Source organism: Neopelma chrysocephalum, unplaced genomic scaffold (assembly GCF_003984885.1).
Source record: "Neopelma chrysocephalum unplaced genomic scaffold, ASM398488v2 Primary Assembly neopelma1_67, whole genome shotgun sequence".
Classification (NCBI taxonomy): domain Eukaryota; kingdom Metazoa; phylum Chordata; class Aves; order Passeriformes; family Pipridae; genus Neopelma; species Neopelma chrysocephalum.
The window spans coordinates 7,413,654-7,434,577 of record NW_020897726.1 but is presented as its reverse complement, the minus strand read 5'-3'; the positions used below and the strand labels follow the sequence as shown (position 1 = coordinate 7,434,577).

Sequence of the window (20,924 nt, the reverse complement as noted above, 5' to 3'; positions counted from 1 at the left end):
GTTTCAGTTCTCCAAAAATGAATGAAGATGAGTGGATCTGATATTTGATTAGTTTTGTAACCTTCAGGTCTGTAGGTGATTTTTCTCATAATGGACTTGCACATAGAAGAAAATGGATGTGCAGGTGTGGATATAATATAAATTCTTTTTACTTTTAATACAAGAAAAATATACTTGAAATTTTTTTTATTATTTTTGTATTTGTCTGGTCCTTGCTATATTGAAACAGTGTTTTTAATTCTGCTTTCTATAAATATGTAAATTATATACATTAATTTTTAGCAAATTAAAATTCTAGTCATCAGTCTCCAGATAGAGTCCTCTGCCCTAGATCACTTGTTTCTGTATACTGCTCTATACTGATAGTCAGCCATGCATTGTACAGTAGGTTTTTTTCAGTTGAGCAGATGCCATGATGATAAGAGTCTTAGAAATATGGAAACATACTAATATAATCTAGGGAATTTTTTAGCAAAAATTATATATTTCTTTTGCTACATGAAAATACATATTCAGTCATACATAGAACTAAGTCTTGTAAAATAAAAATGTTAATGTGTGTGTGTGTATAACTCTTCCTACACCAGAAAAATCATAGAGTCAGTGAAATGTGCATCAGAAGTGAACTCAGCTTAGAGTTACTCCTCTTATTGCCCGTTGTTTTTTATAGCATTTTTGAAAAAATTCCTGTTACATTTCCTAAAACAGACTACCAGAAGAGCAGCTGAGGAAAGTTTTAATCATGTTAGTCTTATACTCTATCTTAGCATCTTCTAACTCTCCCTGCAGCCTTGTTTTTTACATCTCTACTGCTGCCTCTTAACTTGCCATGTCCTTGACCTGTTCCTGTTTTTCTTTTCCACTGGATGTTGATAAAGCACTCTGGGGAGGAACTGTGAAGGTGGGACCTACTTGGGCTGATCTCAAATGATGATAAGGCACTGCTAGTGGTGACTATGGTGGAGGCAACTGCAGCAGAGAGAAACTGAATTTTTTCTCCACAAGTCAGCTATTTTGTGGGGTTTGGTGTTTGGGTTTTTTTGTTTCTTTATTTTTTGTCATTGTTGTTGTTTGGTTTTGGGGGGGGGTTGTGTGTGTGTGTGTCCAACCATCCATGTTCCAAGAACTTGGGACAGCTGGGGAGAACTGGTATGTCTAGGAAATGAAGGGGAAAAAGAGAGAAAGTATTATAATTTATTTTTTTCCCAAATAATTATTGCCATGAAGAGGTGGCAAGAGGTTTTTTACCCCCCTCCTCTTCTGAAATGGAATTCCGGTAAAAATTGAGGATGCTTTCATGTGTTTGACTTAGTTGTGTATTTTTTCTTTCAGTTTCTGTAGACATCTGGTTTGGTTCCTACAGACATGATATAGGGAGTAGGCAGTTTGCTGGTATTCTATTACCAGTGGGCAGGCACTGACAGGGTTGTCATATGCGCAGTCACACTTGATTTGCATTTTCTTTCAGAGTGGATTGGGTGTATTTCTGTATCAAAATATTTGCTTTTCTACTTGGGATGATTACAATGGTTAGTGATATATGAAAAGTCAGTCTGCTCTCCTATTTACCGAGTGCTGTGGCTAAAATTTACATTGTGTAAAAGTGAGCAGGTCCGAGGCAAAGATGCTCAGAGTTGAATGAGTCTTTGCTTCTCAAATGAAGGAATGGACTGTATTGTTTGTATAAATTACACTCTGAGGATTTCTTCTTCAGAGAACCAAAGTGCAACTGCTAAGGATGGTTTGTGAGAGCAGATAACAGACTGACTGCCAGAGTAAAGCAAAAGAAAAAGTTGGTAGGAACAACCAGACACAATCAAATAAAATCTGTCACTGTCTCCCTTTTTTTTTTTGTCCCCCCTTTTATGTGTGTATGTGTGAGCAAGATATTTAGAATCATTTTCCTTGTAGATAAAAACACCGTGGTAAATGATTGTGAATGTTTGAGAGATTCTCTGGAAATGCTGTTGTGTTTTTTAGGAGAACCTCTTGACCTGAGTGGAAACATGGTGAACTTATCCTGTTCAGGTAGAGCAGGAGAACTGCAGCTGCCGATAGGTCCTCTTGTGCTTGATAGGTCCTCTTCAGGAAAGAACGTGAGACTGGGAGGTGGAAGAGTCAAGAAGGGTGAGAGGAGCCAGGACAGCTCACAGTCAGTGGGTGAGGCAATGTGCTGTGGCTTTGGAATGGGTAGAGCAAGGAATTTTATGTTTGAAGGCATAAACTAAGCCCTTGGTGAATTCCAGAGCCCAAACAAAATGTTGTGGTGAGTGAGCAACATCCAGTTAGAGAGGTGTGAAGTGGTGCTCAGAAGAAGCACACTGGGATCAAGGATAAGTTGAAGCTGATGACCAGGAGGTGTCCAGAAGATAAAAGGTTTTTTGGCAAGGGAAACAGAGATGTCTTCATATTGATGTTATAATTGCTGTGATTTCATATCAAATTGTTAGAATTTTTTTATGATGTTTTGCATTTCACCTTTTTTTTTTATTGCTAGTGTTCCGGATTGGACCTATTTTGACAGGCACATCATCTGCATGACTAAAGCCATTCTAAATATTTTAAAAAAAGCTCCCTTACATCATTCATATTCAAACAAACCCAAACCAAATGAATCCAAAACCCAGATCACCCATAAGAAGTGGTATTGCAAAACCAATGACACCCTACGTGTGCTGTGTGGAGGGTGGGGGGTTAGATTCCATTTGCCTCTTGGGTATTTTAGAATTAGTGTCTATAAAATTTGACTAACAAATACTAATAGTCTAGAGCATTGGTTATGCTATGAAAACATTGGAATTCTTATATAATAGAAATTTAATGAAGTTCATAGAAGCTTTTGTCCTAATTGTAAGTCAGACATGAGATAATATGAAGCTGTAGTGATGCAGAAGGTTATTGTTCTTTTGAAAGGGGTTTCAGATGACTTCACCAGGGAATTTCTGAGGATGTTCCTTTGTGTATCTTGTAAAATAACAACTCTGATGCAGTGTAAATAGGAATAGTATGCTTCCTAAAATAAAGTATTTGTTTTGGATTTAAATCAGAACTTCATGCTTACTTTGGTGTTTTACAGACATCTCATTTTTAAAACTAAACAAACAAGGAAAGTCATGGTGTTTTTGCAGAGTTAAAATTTATAGTTGCACTTCATGTCAGAGAAATGGTCTTAAAAGAAAGTAGACAATAATAAGACGTAACAATATTTTTTTTTGCTTTCTTGATATTCTGTAGAGCAGGTGAAGTGCATCTAAGGTATTTGGCATGATGAAATTTGTTCAGTATTGACAGACTAACAGAAAGGTCCAACTCTCTCCCCCCAGCCTGTGGTCCTTTGTGTGCCTGTGGCATCTGCACTGTTTATGGTGTATCTTCTGTAAGGACTGAGATGACCTTCAAATGTGAGGGTAATGTCAGATTCTAAACTTTTTGCTCATGGCCATCTGGCCTCTCTAGATCCTTGCCCCTGTGCCTGCTTGGTTTTGCTGACGCGGATGATGCTGTTGGCTGTTCTGCTGCTGTGACAGCATTGCCTGGTACCTGTGGCACAGAGTGTTACTGATGGGGGTGTGAGTGGAAGGGAAGGGAACCAGCAGGACTTGTCTCCTGGGAAAGCTGGGACTCCCCATGCAGCCCCTGCATCCCCTGCATTACAGGGATCCTTACCAGCTCTGCAGCAATGGAGATGTCTTCCATGTATTACTGTCAGTCCATGAACCCTTCTCACCCATTTGGGAATAGATGAAGATCAAGGGGATAACTTAATGGTAATGGTACAGCTTTCTAAATTTTTCAAAATATTTTTCATGAAAACTATTTAAGTTAGGTAAAAAAAGTACTTTGAGACATGTTGTTCCATTTATTTTTTAAGACTATTCTCCATAGAAATCACTGGAGAGTTCTTAAAACAGATGGCATGATGTGGGCCATTGTAATGCAATTTTCTTTGTAAAATGCTGTGTCCCAGGGCAAATTTACCACAAATGGAGCAATCGTGATGTCCCATAAAAGAGAAGACATGTGTTTTTGCAGCGTTTGATAGATCTGAAAAATATGCATAACTCTGCCAACTCTGCCAAGCAAGCAAGCCCGCTATTTTCAGTAAAGTATTTTGGGGCTCTTGGAGTGTTTTGAAACTGCTAGTACAGTAACTGCTCTGACTTTTCAGGAAAAGATTGTACAACTAAAATTTTAAACATGAATAAATACAATATTATCTGGAATTATGACTATCAAGAAGACATGTTAGATCTCTCTCCCGTTGAACTTTTTGGCAGAAAAAGAATATACATTTTTTTGTTAATATTGTTTACTGGAACTATTTAGTTTATACATGTAGATTTTAAGACCATAAAGGAATACAGCATAGATATCAAAATAGAAATACTTTAGATTTCTGGTTCACAAGTAATCAGTGGAAGTATTTGTCTCATCTATTATCTGTGCCAAGTAGGACTTAGTAATTAATTAAGCGACACTATTGTAGGAGGTCTGCTGCCATTGTAGGTGATACCTGTTATTAAAAGGGCTAGATAAATTTTGTGAATAATTAAAATGGGGAGAAATATGCAAAAGAACATGAGATTATGTATTTTAATCAGAATATTGTGATGTATTCTTTACAGAAATATGTGTGTTCATAATTTCACCTGTATCATAGATAGGTTTTTAAAATACTAATAAGATAGCTTAGCATTTATGTTTGGTATACTTATCTCAAAGAGAAATGGAAATAGGAAACATAAAAATATGTTGTACATGTATTTGCAACAGGATATTTTACAGTGAATTTTGTAGGTATACCAAATCTATGTTTTTAATTCTTCTAAGATGCCAAAAGAAATAGCTTGCTTATTTTAGCTGTGCCAGTTCAAGAAATGTAAGCTAAATCTAGTGATGCAATTTGTACCTGGGAACCTTGAGGACTGGAAACTGCTAATGAATGTGAGATATCTGTAATAATCTCTTGAATAATCTTTTGTGTATCTGAGAAGGCCAGAGTCTAAAAAAGGCTAAAGACATTGAATTGTCACTTGCTTGTGAAAGCAGAGGATTTGGCATTTTGCAGTTTTGTATTCCAAGTAGCAGCAGCTTTTTCATGATTTCTCTTTACTCTTCTTCAGGTACACACCTTTTCTCCTCTTAAGGGGAAGATAACACAGGAATTGAGATTCAAGACAGGATGATCTATATTTGGTTTTGGCACATTGCTCAGAGTTTCCATCTTCCTTGAACTTAGGATTCTTTTACTGGGACAAAGAAGTGGGTACATTAGGAGTGTTTCTGGTCCTTGGGATGTAGGCTCAGGCCCTGGGCACCTCCTCCCAGCACCATTTTGGACGGGGCTTGCTTGACTTGTGCTGGCTCAAATCTGTGGAAAAGGGATGGAGCCACTGGAACTGGATGGGAGCTGTGACATTTTCTAACCAGCATGGGTGACTGGAAAACCAAGACCCTGAGGCAAACCACAGTACAACTCTTAAGTAGTCTAAAAAGAGCCTCAGATTTCTGGAATGGTGTTATTATTGTGTATATGTAGTTAAATCTGTAAGTGACAAGGTTTCATCAGAAGTATATATTTCCTTTTAACTACTTCTTGTTTTAATTAATGGTGTATTAACTAGAGCTAGCTGTATATGAGACAGAGAATTTTAATAAAATTATGTGGCTTGGGTAATTAGATAATTTTTATAATTTAAAGTTTTATTTTAAGTTATTAAATACATTTTTAGGCATTTAGACTTAAATTTACCAATTCCAACTTGATAGGATAGACAAAAATAAAGCTGGTAAGAAGTAGAACTGTCTTATTGAATTGCATAAATTATCACTGTTTATGTTTAAATATACTCAATTACAAATCTCAGTTCAGTTCCTGACTTTTCCACACATGCTTCTTGTGTGATAGCAAGCAAATTATTTAAGAACAAATGTTTCACTGTATCTAGTGAATTTAAAATGCAATAATTAATGCCAGTTGATACCTAGCCACTTTTTAAAATTCAGCACTAGATCTATATTATTTTGTAGGAATTTAAGTTCTTCACTTCTTTTCTTTAAATTGGGATATTTCTCATTTGTTATTTTCTGGTCCTTGTACTTAAAAGTTAGCAGGTCTGTACTGTTGTGTATGCTGTACTGTCTCTGATGTAGTCATAGAATCACTGAATGGTATAAGTTGAAAAGGACCTTAAAGGCTACGTAGTTTCAAACACCCAACCCCCACCTCCCCAGACCATTAGCAGATACCCTTCCACTAGATCAAATGGCTCAAAGTCCCATCCAGCCTGGTCTTGAATGTTTCTAGGGATGTGGCATCCATCACCTCCCTGTGCAACCTGTTCTAGTGCTTCACCACCTTCACTGTAAAGAATTAATTCCCAATATCTATTTAACCTGCCTTCTGTGAATTTAAAGTCCCCTTTGTAGTGACAGGACAAGTTCCCCTTGTCCTATCACTACCTGCCCTTGTAAAAAGTCTGTCTTTGGCTTTCTTATAGGACCCCTTTAGCTACTTGAAGGCTGCTGTATGGTCTCCCTGGAACCTTCTCCAACCAAAAACCCCAACTCTTTCAACCTGTCTTCATAGGAGAGGTACTCCAGACCTCTAATCATCTAATGGCCCTCCTCTGGACTTACTGCAATAGGTCCATGCCCTTTAGTGTTTGGGGCCCCAGAACAGGACACAGCACTCCAGGTGGGGTCTCACAAGAGCAGAGTAGGGGGAGAGAATAACCTCCCTGGACTTGCTGGCCACACTTCTTTTGATGCAGCCCAGGATATGGTTGTGGCTTTCTAGGCTGCAAGCACATGCTGTCGGGTCATGTCAAGCTTCTCATCCATGAACACTCCAAAGAGCTAGTCATGATCCATTCTTTGCCCAGCCTGTATTTGTGCCTGGAACTGCCCCGACCTTGCACTTGACCTTGTTGAACTTGATGCGTTTGCAGACACATCTCTTAAGCCTCTCAAGGTCTCTCCGGATGGTATTCCTTCCTTCCTTCCAGTGTGTAAATCTTATCTCAGTTTCTGCTTTATAATACAAGAACATAATAACACCATAATTAGTAGTTACTTGACATTTTTCATCTGTTCCATTGGTCAAGCCAGCCTGTAAAGAATGAGCAGGAAAATGAAGTGTATTTAGGCACTGTCGAACGTCAGAGTGCAGACACCCTATTTGGGTCAGAAAAGCAGCATAGTGCCCAGGCTGCGTAGTCCCAGTTGCCCAGTTTGGTTCAGCTCAGCTCTGGGATTTCTGCCTGTGCAGTCTAAGCAGCTGAGTGTAAACAATAGTATCTCAAATTTGGAATTGCAGATTTGTATGGATGCACATCACCTGATATGAATGACATTTCTCTGTGGTGATTTTTGTTTGTTTGCTTTTTCTTCTTGTGGCTAAGTCATTTTTTCTTGGGTAAAACACTATATATTACTTGGCATGCCTCAAATGAGAAAACAGAGGGGTAGCTGTCTTTTGGTTTACTGCAAACATTAGCAAAAATATTTAATTATGAAAGTTGCAGGAGTACAGCAATATCAACTGGAACATATAAACAAGTTAATTTTAAATGAATTTTATATTTTTGAGAATAGAGAGTTTATGAGGCTTTAGGTGATCACTGATGAATGTTCTCAGAAGATAAAATTTCAGTTTCATTAGTAAGTATGACTTTATCATCTCAAATACAACCTTTGGAAAAAGAGCTTATGGAATGGTTTTAAATAACAAATAGTATAAATTTTCTCTCTTTTTTTAATGTCATAAGCTATACCAAAATAGGATGACCTTAGTAAACTGAGTGACTTACAGATTACATAGCTATGATTTTCTTGTGATATAAAGAGGATACAGGCAGACCAAACTTTTTAAGGCTTATTTCATATTTAGAAGAATTCAATTGTGCATGTTTTAATACAGGGCAAGTGAAAGGAATGACTCATAAAAAATCATTTAGTACAGTTAAACAGAGATTCTGAAGTGTGAGGGTGGTGAGATGCTGGAACAGGTTGCCCAGAAAAGTTGTGCATACCCCATCCCTGGAAGTGTTCAAGGGCAGGGTGGATAGGGCTCTGAGCAACCCGGTCGAGTGAAAGGCATCCCTGCCCATGGCAGGGGGTTTGGGATTAGATGACCTTTAAGGTCCCTTACAACCCCAACCATTCTATAATTCTATAATTTCTATTAACATAACTGTTTTTAAAATTCACATCGTCTCTAATTGATGAAAGCAAGTTTTATGTGGGTGGCTCCAGGAAATAATGTTATACATGTACATCCCATACTCTTATCCCATGTTGATAAGAGTAGACCACACATAGGACTTTGGAAAATCTCTTCATTTGAAAATTTTCATGTATCAATTCAAAATGGTACAATAGAGAATAATTCTTAACCCTAAAAAAGACTGCTCATGGGGTTTGGTCCCCCCTCACCCCCCATTGTCTTGATATTCTGTCTTACAAGATTTCAATGGAATATAAATATTTCATATACAGTTTTCTCATAAAACATCTAGACCTTTAGTGAGGACTTTGTACAACTAGACGGAAGAAGAACTAGTACAGTAGTTGCTAAGTACAGACTGAGCTGTATAACACAATTATAGGGTAAAAATGTTGAAAACCATTGAAAGTTGAAATGTGACTTAAGCTTGTGCCTATTCATAACTAACAAGGTTTTTCTTCATAATTTCTCCTTAGTAATAGAAAACTGGGTGTAAGTCTGTAGGCAATGTTGCCACTTTCAGGTATAGGAGGAATGAATTTTCAGGATCATGTGGAAGTTCTACAGGGCCGATTTTTTAACTCCTTTAGTTATCAGTGTAAAACAAATTTTAAACATTTCTGTTTGAGACACCTTTGTTTCAGTGGTAGACCTGCAGTTGGCTCAAGATAGTTATAAAGGCATGTTCTGAATGTTAAGTTGTAGGATTATAGAGTTTGAAGCAAATAAAACAATTGAGAAGGACTTGAACTTCTGACTTGCAATGCATCAAATGCAGTGTGTGCATCCCAGTGCATCAGCTGAGAGACTAACAAAAGTGACAGAACTGATTGCAGGCTGAAAGCAGAAAGGCTTCTTTAGGTGTGAAATACTGTAATAGATACAGCTTTGCAATTGGTTGTAATTAGTACTGCTGCTTTTCAAGTTAAGAATATAAATTCATGGGGGCAGTACATCTCTAATTAGTATTACCAGGAGTGGTAGCGCTCTTATCTGCTACCTCTGTTCTGTGTGGGAGTGGAGTCCAGAAGATTGAATCATGTAATTATTCCACTTATAGAAGAACAAATGTTGTGTTACCCAGCTGCCATCCATTTTATTATACTTTTTTTTGTCATTGAAGAGGAATTCTTCAACAATTTAAACAGATAAACAACAATGAATTGTTGAGTTTCTTTTTGTGTTTGTGTATTTATTCTACTTTCCTCACTTTATCACCTTCTTTGATTTCTAGCTTTTCATTAGTTACTGTATTCTAATACAATTTTTGTAATTCCAATATAATCTTTTTGATATAAGGCTTAACAATATATTCAGAACAGACTAAGGGTTTTTTTCTTTCCTTGCTAGATGTATTTATTTATTTATTTTGAAAGAAAACAAAAGAAAGTGTATCAAACATTGTTTTTATTTTGCTTTTTAAAGCTATGGTAAAAATGAATTGCACAGAAAATGATTGATATTTTAAGCGACAGTGTTTATGATTGAGAAGTAAATCCTGTTTGGTATTTCACTGTCACTGAACTCTTTTATAGTAATGCTAATGAATAAATATGAAACCATTTGTAGTTGTCTAGAAGGCTCCATGCTATCCCAGTGGACAGTGACATAGCGCCAGCTATTCATATCCCAGGTCTGCTATAATTTAATCAACTCCATGCAGCTCTCTCCCTAGGGGGAAAAAAGAAAAAAAAAGGAAAAAAAAAATCCATCTAGTAGAAAACAATCTAGACTGAACTTCTGCTATGAAATCCTTTAACCTGCCTGCTAACCTGATCTCTGTTATCTGTAGTTTTCCTGTTGATTAATTCAGGTTCACATTTTCATAAGTTATTTAAAAGGAATTCCAGCGCCTTGTTCCCAGTTTATTTTAAAAGTGCATGAAGCATTTGAATTAGGACAGCAGTGAACAAATCTTTTCCTCGAGCAGTGTGGAACATTTTTGTCACAAGACTAAAGCACATCTCTTCAAAGGCTTATTTCTGAGCATGAAGTAGGAATTTCTGCCCCAGGAAATTAAAGATCATCAGAATTCTTCCCCCGTTGTAAATTACACTTTTCAGCTTTGCTTTCCTCTAATGTAATCACCCCTAGAGTACCTAAATATGGAGAGATTAATTAAGCCCAACAATTAAACAAAGAAATCCCTGTCAACAGGGATACTGCCAACAAAAGTTAATTGTTAGACAGAATTTACAGGTTGTCCCATGAGGGGGAAATGAAAGAAAAGAGGAAGAACATGTGACAGAAAATAGTCAAAGAGTTGAACCTCCACTGATATGGGGCTCAGATACTTGTAGTGCCGGTTGTGGGGAGGTCTATGTTGAGCTCACATTGAGGGATGCACTCCGGGAGCTGGCGTTCCTGGGGAAGGTAGTGGAGACATAATTTGGAAGTTGGAGTTGTCCCTAAGATGTTTATTGTAATGCTCTAGATTTTGGAGGAGTTTTGGTGGATATGTAGAAACAGGAATGGATGACATGGAAAGAATTGTTTGAGTGATTGATTAATCCTCTTATCAGAGTGATTTATCCAGTGGACAGCCTAACGTGCTCTGTTACAGAGAACTTAGTACAGATTACATAGCTATATACCTATCAAATCCAGTCCTTTCTGTCTCAGATTGCTTTGTTCTGTATATTAAAGAATATCAGTCATAAGCCTTAGTGATCCAACCTTCTTTTAAGGCTTTTAATATTGAAATAATATATTTTTTTAAATTCACAAATTTCAAAATACAACTGTCTAGAAATCTTTCTGCCTGAACAGTATTTTCCACTTTTTGGTGGTGTCACATTTTTTTTTCCCTTTTTTCTTTTCTCTCTCTCCCAGTTTCAGTACAATGTGATCATTTAGTCATAAAAAAGGGTACCAAATTTTAATGGCCCTGTGGACAAATTTGCTTGTTTAGTCATCGTTGTAAAATAAAAAGGATGAGTAACTCCTCAAATTTCTTTTTTAAAATGTTTACTTCTAAAATCTGTTTTCCTAAACAGTTATTGAGAAGTTTTTTACATTGGGAACAGTTCCATGACTCTCACTTGGTGGAGCTTTTTGAATTATGTATTATTTCTCTCATAAGCATAAATTAAATTCTGGTCACAAAAGGTCTCAGTTTATTTTTACTTTATTCAGTTATACTATTTAAAGCAAGAAAAAAGCCTTTATGAACTCATGATGCATCAGTACATGTATTTTGTGGTATTTCCTTGGCCCAGATTCATGTTCGGTTTTCTTTATTTCAATATTTCTTTCAGTGAAGAAATCACTGAGAAATTTGAGTGTAGTTCTTCTGACTTGGTAAGTAATTAGTGTAGCAACTTGGAAATAGCAAGCCTAGGAGTTGGAAAACTGAAGATCTGTCAGAAGTTGCTTTTAAAGAAATTATGTGATGAAGTTAAGGTACAGGAAGAGTGTCTTGGTTTTGGCTAGGATAGAGTTAGTTTTCTTCTTAGCAGCTGGTACAGTGCCGTGTTTTGGATTTAGTATGAGAATTATGCTGATAATACACTGTTTAGTTGTTGCTAAGTAGTGCTTACCCTAAGTCAAGGACTCTTCAGTTTCCCATGCTCTGCTAGTGAGGAGCTGCACAAGAAGCAGGGAAAGAGCATAGCCAGGGCAGCTGGCCAAAGGGATATTCCATACCATGGAATGTCATGCTCTCTTATAAACTGGGAGAAATTGGCTGATCACTGCTCAGGGAGGGGCTGGCCAGGGGAGGCTGATTGCTGCTAAGGTGAGCAATTGTATTGTGCATCACTTGTTTTTCTTAGGTTTTATCCCCTCTCTCCTTTTGGTATCTCCCTTTTCATTATCATTATTGTTCTTAACAACTTTGTTTCAATTATTAAACTTCTCGCATCTCAATCCATGAGGTTTACTTTTTTTTTTTCTTTCCCGAATTCTCCAGCCCATCCCACTGGGGCACGGGATAAGTGAGCGAGTGGCTGCGTGCTACTTGCTTGCCAGCTGGGGCTAAACCATAACAGAATAAAGCGAAAATTACAATAAAAAATGTATGCCTGTATTTTAAATGTAAGTAACTGTATTCAGTGATGTTGCTGTCTTGCATTCTGAGCAATTTTTATTGAAAGTCAGCTTTTGTTGCTAATATTTTTCGCTGTCATAAGCTGTAGCATTAGTGAAATATTTTCTCAGATTCAAGTATTTTGCTTATCATGCCACAATGGGGTTTGTGTTGCATGTGTTCCCAGTGTTTACTGATATATTCCATATAAATAATTCGAGGAAGTGAATTTGAATAATTGCTTCTCTGAGGAATACAGTCCATATCTTTGTATTAAAATTTAAATAGCTGGTTTTACATGTCCCAGACTAGTACACCTGGGAATAGTCAGGAAAATAAGTGTGCTTTTGAGTTGTGCTGGTCACTCCTTTAAAGGGAGAGACTTTCAGCTTGATAAGCAAATTGTCACTAATCTCAGTGTATCAATGTTTATAGTTTCTATTTCAGAATTATGTTAATTTACATCAGTAAACATCTTTTGCTAAATTGAAAAAAAAATGTACTATATGCTAAATATGATGCAAAACAAGGGATATCGTTGTGTAAAATACTCAAATCATATGGGAAAAAGCAGTGTTCTTTTGTTATGGGCCCTCATTTTTTTCATCCATGCCATTAATCTAGTAACAATTATAATTAATTACACTACTTCTGTATTTGAGAGTAAAAAAATCAGAATGGTGATTAGCAGATACTTTAGATTTCTTGCCCATCAAACTCTTCATTACTAAACTTTCAACTATGCAAATTTTGAGTATTTCTGTCATTACAGACATTGTTCTCTACAAAGTATAAAATGAATTGCAGGAACACCTACATATGTCTTGTATATCTGTACATAATGCCTGCATTTCCAAGAAATTAGAGATTACTAGCATGTTTTTGTGGGGAGAACAGAGAAAAGTGTTTCAGGCACATGTGGAAGCATGTGTTATCTGACATGTAAAAATTCTCCTTTGGAAAATGTGTGATGTCACCCATGCTGAAATCACAAGATCTAGCTAACAAAGTTCTTGAAAGGCATAATTGCTTCAGCCTCCATACTAATTAAGGTATAAAATATTGTGTTATTTATTCCTATTGTTTAGACAAAAATCACTTATCAGGCCTGTTGTGGAAAACTGTAGTTTCCCTGGAAGGAAACTTGGTATAACCGCAGCAGTGTGGATGGACCTCAGAAGAAGCTCTTCTGCCTTTCAGGAGGAAACAGAGGGGGTTGGGTTGGTTGAGAAACTGGATGTGTTTCCATGGGCCAAAGTTTGAAGCTGAAACTGCTGGCGTTGATCCGTTTTGTGGGACTGATGTAATTTTTTTTTCTCCATAGTCTCCAAAAACTCCTCTTTTCTTGCAGTGAGGACTGTACTGAGGTGGAATGAGATGATTTGAATGGTTAGGTTGGCATTTAGGGGATGTGCCTCTATATTTATTTTTTTCTCCACTGCATAATTCTTTCTCTTCTCTCCTCAGCCTGGCTTCTGTGGAGCAGCTGAGGATTTCAGTGGCATTGGGAATTCCAGGAAATCTATTTGTTAGCATTGTTGGCCGAATGCTAAATAATTTGATTTGTATAGTTTTTTAACAAAGCTTTGCTTCCTAGTTTGGGTATGTGGCCTGGGAGGAATCCTGACAGAACACTTAATAAACTTTCAAATCCTGAAAGGAAAACGTTATAAAAAGGAGACTGGAATTCTAACACTTATTATAGTTAGTAGATAGAGGAGTAAGTTGTTTTTTTTTCTTTTTGTGTTAAAATGAATAGTTTATTAATGCAGTGTTTCTAATTTCTCTTATTTGTAAGGCCTGCTTTGTGTCTGGTTGAGAGGGCTGTGAATCTTGCCTAAGGATATACTAGCAAAATGTATGCATAGATCTGAGTTTTCCAGAATAGGTCAAACTCTTAGAGGATTGCTGAAAAGCTCCCTACCTGACATCCTATGTATTTTAGCTGTGTGCTGTATGAACATGTCAAATCACTGTGTGTGTCCGTTTAGAGCTGCTGATCTTTATTTTGCCTACCAGCAAGCACATTTGATTAATGTTGTAGTTAAACATTCTGTTTTTTCTATGTGATAGTATCATCCCTGTTACTGCTTTCCTCTTCATGTATAGGTTTCTCACTGCATGACCTTCCTGGACTACTTAAAGAGCAATAAAATAAAGTGTAAAGGAATGCATTTATGTTAAACACTACTGGAAAAAGTTATATAAATTAATTTTTTTTTACAGAAGTTAGGGTATTTATATAGTATATAGGTGGTCTTCCATCGTTTACGTTAACAAATGGTAAACATCATGTAACACAAATAGGCATTGATGGCTTTTGTCCTCAGCATCTATATACTGTTCTTGATTTCTTATAACTGCAATATTATCTATATAAAATGGGAAGATATCTCTGTAAAAAGTTTAATTGTGAAAAACTAAAGGATGCATGGATATTTCCTCATTTGTGACTCTGCTTTAGCAGAACTTAACAGGAAACTGAAAAAAGGAAGCCCTTATAGAGTTCCTTTTACCAAGATCTTCCCCATTATGTTTCTGTATATTCCTGCATTACACGCACTGAGGTGGTGTAGAGGACCTCGCTGCAGGACAAAGACCAGCTAGCCATCCCCTGAGGACTGCCTACCTCCCCATTCCTGTTCTCAAATACACCTGGCAAATTAGCTCCACTACATCCTCCACAACCTTCCCTTTCAAAGGACAGAAGTTGCGTTTAGAGTTTTCCAACATAAAAATATAGCCTTAAATTCTGTCATGTATTCCATGATAACTGCTGTCTTACACACAAACTACATCTTCTTCCCTGTGAGCTGCCATGCCCATACTAAATTTTTTCCATTGCTGTCATCTCATTCAGGTCACATACATTTTCTTACAACAGTAGTTTTAGGCAGTAGCCTAGCTGTTGCAGATAATGAAGCTAATGTAGTTAAGGAAACAAATAGTAAAACTGGATGAAATTGTGGTAGAAAATTTTGGTTATATTAAATCAGTCATGCAAATATGAAAAAGAATTCAGTAAAATCTAATCAGTTGTCAAGATTATAGGAAAAATATACCTATTTGAAGAAATAAAACTGTCTTCAATACAATCTAATCAACTGTCAGAAATGAAACATCTCTAATTTGGTTAAAATGGCCCCATTGACCATACTTATTTTTTCTTGTTATGAATATGAGGATTGAGGTTCACAATACAGAATGATAGCTTTTCTTACTGAATGTCACTTTTAGCTTTTGTAGTTGCTGACCTTTTTCTGGTACTGATGTTGATTCACTGATGTTTGAGGGCTGATGTGCCTTGCACTTGACCAGCATCATCCCCATTAATGTTGCCTTTTTTCATCCCAATCTCCACGCTCCTATTAGTTTTTGTTATTTGTTCAATCAGTGTTTCCACGTCTTCCAACTTATCATTAATTCTACTTTGAGGAGATGAAGAGCATAGGAATCTCTTCTGGTACAAATTTTTAAAAATCAAAGCAATTATTAATGTATATAGTTAGCCTTAGTTGCATTCAAATCATTCATCAGGAAAGGCCTGAGAGCAATGAAAGCATGCTCTGGGACTAAGGCATCTTCCTGCATGAATTTCCTTGTCCAGGAATGATACTTATGTATGTAAGACAGAAAAAAATAAAAGAAAAAAGGTCTTGTCTGATTAGGTTATTCTGGGGGGGGGTGTGTGTTATGTTTCTGTTCCTAGCTTTTTTCCTTTCTGCCTCTTCATGACATCTTTGTGTTTTTTCTATTCTTTTTCAGCTACCAACATCTTCCTCCTTAGCACTCTTTCCATTACTGTATTAGTCTCTTCTGGTCTGAATTTTTTCTTTGCTCTTTTTGTAATTTGACCCTTATAATTGATACATTGCTAGGCATAGGAAGAGGTTCCACTTACAGTCTAAAATTAGCTTTCTAGTCTAAACTTGTCTTCTAGCAACCTCTGTAATCAATAAAAGATAAATACCACAGGAAGGCAATTCATCACATTTCAAGATTATGTTGAAACTGGAGGGATTAATTGCTGTCTGGGCCACCTGTCTCTTTCTGATGATTAAAGGGAGTGCCTGAGATGACAATCTCAAATGATGTATCTGACTTTCAGATGGCTAAAATTAGATGAAAAGTAGCCTACCTGTTGTTCTAGGAGTGGTGTTGCTAATGCATTGTTTTCGTAAGGTCTGTCCTACAGAGGTAGAAACTGCATGAAAGGGGGATGAGAAGACACCCACAGTTTGATCTTTTTTTTTTTTCCTGAACTGATTTGTGATAGTACGAGCAGTTATACTAGATTTTTCACTAGTGACCAGCGGTGTTGTGATGTTCTAGAAATCAAACCCCTACTATTTTAGTAGAATAGTTAATTGTATAGCTCTCGTGTGAGCTTCTCACCAAACTGCAGAATCTTTTTCATTTCATAGAGAGTTAGAAGCTTCAGAGCATTTCTGACAAGGCCACACAGTGCTGTACCACAACATAATGGGGTACAAACCCAGTTATATCAATCCAATTTTAAAATCAAAAAGAACTGTAAGTTTACTGATAGATAGTATCTACTATTGCAGTGTTTGTTACTAAATCAGAAACGTCCCCACACAATGTGTCCAGATGCATTTCATCAGAAACAAGTGATAATTTTTGATTATCAATGCTGCACATAAGCATTTGCGATTAAAAAAGTAAAATTTGGAAATACATGTAAAACTGTTTATGGACAAATACCATATGGAAGGATTTTGAGCAAAACTGTGTATCAGAAAGTATTTATCAGTGACAATAATTCCCATAGGAAAACTGATATTTATTGTTCTAATATTTGATCTTTTAACAGTGTTGTAACGTGCCACTGAACCAACGCATTTGGAACAGTCCATAGCACCAGAATCTTCATCCTCATGGACTGATGCCATCTCTGCACTCCCCAAACACTGTGAACTGAAGCTAAAAGTCTTTATGGAGTTTATATCACCTGGGTCAAAGGGAATATTCTTCTGATATATATAGCGAGGACCCTTACTGCCGGTATGACGAGTCAGGAGAAGTGGGTTAACCTTAGCCCTGGAGAATTCTCTCAACTTCAAAAATATGCAGAATGTAAGTAATTTTTAAAATATTTTGATTAATTAAAAATTAGGAATATTTTGAATGTAGAATATAAAATTGTTATATTATTGATATTACTCACTGTTAAGTAAGAGGTTAAATTATGGTTTATGTTTATTTTTTTAATCCAAAAGGTATGTTCTTTAGAAGGAAAGAACAAAATCTGTTGGAGTCTGTAACATTTTTTCTGCACAATTTTTTTCCAGTATGATACCATGTAGACTGACTATGGGTTATGTGACTGTATTTGGAGAACATATTTTTAAGGCTTTGCCTTAATTTGCCTCAATTTGCCATAACAATTTGTAGGCCACTGGAGTGGGGTTTGTAGTTGAAAAGAAGGCTTGCTCAGTCATAGAGGAAGCATGAAGATTCCAGTAGAAACACATCTAGGTGTCCAATATGAAGATAATAAATACTATAAGCAATGTGAAGGAGTTGTCCTGTGAAAGAGGAAGGAACAAAAATCTCTCTAAGCTGAAGATCCAGTTCTTTAGTTATTGCTCAGGCAAAACTTCCTTTCAGTTTCTTGAGCAACTTAAATGGCTCAGAATTATGTGCTTGGAGAGCAGATACTGAACATGAAAGACATATTTAGAAGATGGTTCTGAAGCTTGATAAGAAATGAACTGAAAAGGTTGAAGAACATTTAGGCGGTTCTCCTGTATGACAAGTAATCTAAATTTCTGTTTTTAAAAACAGAGGACATCTCATATGATTCATGAATGTTATTGATTTATTACTAAGGGAAACATATGCTTATAAGGTAAAATGAATATGGGTGATTGCATTGGGGTTTTTTGTGCCTATGACATCACAGCATATACTTAATAGTATTTCAGTGTAGTCATCTAAGAGAATAATCATCAAATGATTATTAGAATTAATAATGGGATTATTATTGGATAGTACATTCCACTGGAATGTGATTCAGATTCATAATATTTTCTTGTTATCAAGTTAAACCATGAATTATAATTTATATAATGCAATGTCATTAAGCAACAACAAAAAAAAGGAATCAGGTAGAAATATTTAAATTATGCTTTCTTGAACAAGTATATTTGAGTCTCACAGTTTTCTACAGCAGTTGCTGTACAGTTTGAAGTATTCTATTTCTTAAAGAGTTTCCTCCCCATGTCACATTCTCATCTCAAAGGATAAGATATAGATTTGAAGGAAATTTGCATCACATACTACTTTAAATCCTTAATGTTGTTACTGGGCAAAGAGCTATTTTGTTTCTCATTTCATAGTGAAATATAAAACATTGTATTTAATCACTTAGGACTTTCTGTTTGAAAGAAGGTCTTAAGAATCTGGTATGAGTCTGAGAAATGAAAATATCCATGCTTTTTAGTAGTTCTTTTATTTGTACATGACACAGAAACAATAAATAAAGGGAAACAAAGTCCAATTTACATGGATTTTAGAAAGAATACATCCGAATTTTGTGCTGATGATCCACTGCTTTCAGAGACCATTGCAAAGAACACTTTGCATTTCACAATTTTGATATGAATAAGCTTGTTGGTTTTAAATTACATCACCCAAAAATATTAACTATAATGTAGCAGGTTTGTTTTTTTTTTTTAAATTACTTCTGAAAATATTTAATATTTCCTAGGAAAATATTTTAAAATTATTCTTCCATATTTTTTTCAATACCAGAATTAGAAGATTTATAATAGACATAGAGTAGTTATGTGGGTTTTTTTTATTTCCATGTATTCTTATAGTTTAAACCTCCAGTGCTGCGTTTGCCAAAATATTTGTTCTCTTCCATATGGGGAATAAAGGCATTTAAGATATTCCTTTCCATTCTGCTTCCCTTTGCTCCTCCAAGAATTCTTGCACACATTATAGTTCAGGACCATTGCTTTAGTAGAACTGTTGATATCAGGATAAAGTATTTGGGGAAATTGCCTGAATTTGTGTTCAGGTTTGTGTGTGTAAATAAAGATATGTTGTCTTTCATACTTCCTCTGTTGTTCTGTATTAAAAGGGTGTTAGTTGTTTGAAAATGTGAAATGTGACACAAAGATGTGTATAAACAGTTCAATTTCTGAGGCAATTAGAAAAAAAATTGTTAATCATATATAAATTTTCATGTAAAATGCCAAGGGAATAAAGCCTAGGTATAGACCTTATTTTGAATTTCTGTGCTGTCCAGTTTAATTTAGCTAAATGACTGAATAACAATGTCTTTAAATGTATGACTTAAGACTTTAAAATGCAATTTTAAAAAATAAATATTTAATTGGGTTTAATATATTTGAATTTGATACATTTTTATGTAACATGCAGAGATACCTACTGTCACATTGTGTATCTTTACTCATTCTTAAATAATAATTAGATTATGGGGAATTTCATGAAGTTTGAATTTATAATTTGTTTGATATTTCATTGTTTTTGTTGAACATATCGAGATAGTGAACAGAAAAAGCACCATATTTTGATTGGTGACTTGGTAGAGCTTGATTTACTTAAGAAAATAAAAATAATAAATAATCCCCAAACGACAAAAGCCCTCAAACAATTTCTTAAAAAAAGGCATTGCTCATTTCTCTCCAGCATGGGATTTGAAGTACCAGTGGGTCTCCTTCAGGGTGGAGGGCTGATCCGTGTGTCAGAAGATAACATTGTAGGGAGGTTTGAGTTTGTGGCAGTTGCTCACCAACAAGTGGTAGTGATGAGTCCCCAGCCTTGCCTCGTGCTAAGGAGTAGGTTTCACCAAAGGACTTTGGAGTAAGTAGTGAATTCATAGTAAAGTGGTTTGTTTTCGACTCACCTGCTGATATGCAAGGGTGTCATTTGCTCTACCTTTCATTCAGTTTGGTGTAGAGACTTTACTTTGTAAATCTTACCTAAATTGCATTATTTTAACTATGGAAATTTTGAACAGATACACTGTCTTGAATTTAAAAATACAATGTTTATAAACTGTATTTTAATTTGAATCAGGCCTAATGTGAGTGCTGGAACAAAGAGTGTAGTCTACCAAAACCTGTCTACCTTGGATGTCACTGCCTTGGATTATACTCTTAATGGCTGATAGTCAGAGTTCCCTTCTGAAGCTGAATCCCCTCAACCTAAGCTGGCCACCGAGTGAGATAGAATTTTGCTTAAGTTACAGCCCCAGCCTCTGCCCTGGGCATAAGCCCACACCACCTTCCAGATCTGAAAGCCTTAGTTTGGATTCCGTATAGGTGATAACACAGACTGTTCTCCTGCATAGCAGACAGGGCATACTTGTAGGATTGAGGGATTTAGGTTTGAGTGTTTTGAGGTTAAATCTCAGTTTGAAAGCATATCCTTGATCTTTCCCCTATCCAGAAGCAATCCTGTCTCACTTCTGCCTATTTTATGAAGAAGACTTGCTGTCAGATTTTGCTGAAATCAGTCACATCAGCAAGTGTTACAGTTTCTGAGAACAGAAGAATGGGTCCACCCAGCTTCTAAGAGACAAGTGACTCTTCTTGTCTTTACGCTGAAACAGAACTCGTGAGGCACCTAGATGAGCTACTTCTCTTCAGCATCAATTGACTTCAGTCATTTAAA

General features: G+C 36.1%; 1 protein-coding gene across 8 annotated transcripts in view; it reads left to right on the top strand.

Moving 5' to 3' along the window:
* Positions 1-20,924, top strand: part of DGKB (diacylglycerol kinase beta) — a 394,620-nt gene that overhangs the window by 63,466 nt on the left and 310,230 nt on the right. For 7 of the 8 annotated variants that reach the window (XM_027684707.1, XM_027684708.1, XM_027684709.1 and 4 more), the window contains exon 2: positions 17,089-17,351. In XM_027684707.1, coding sequence (XP_027540508.1) covers positions 17,282-17,351 — 70 coding nt within the window. In that variant the 5' untranslated portion in view covers positions 17,089-17,281. Of the gene's footprint in view, positions 1-11,944; positions 11,964-17,088; positions 17,352-20,924 lie in introns of those variants that run through there. The other variant, XM_027684712.1, reaches the window with a different exon arrangement.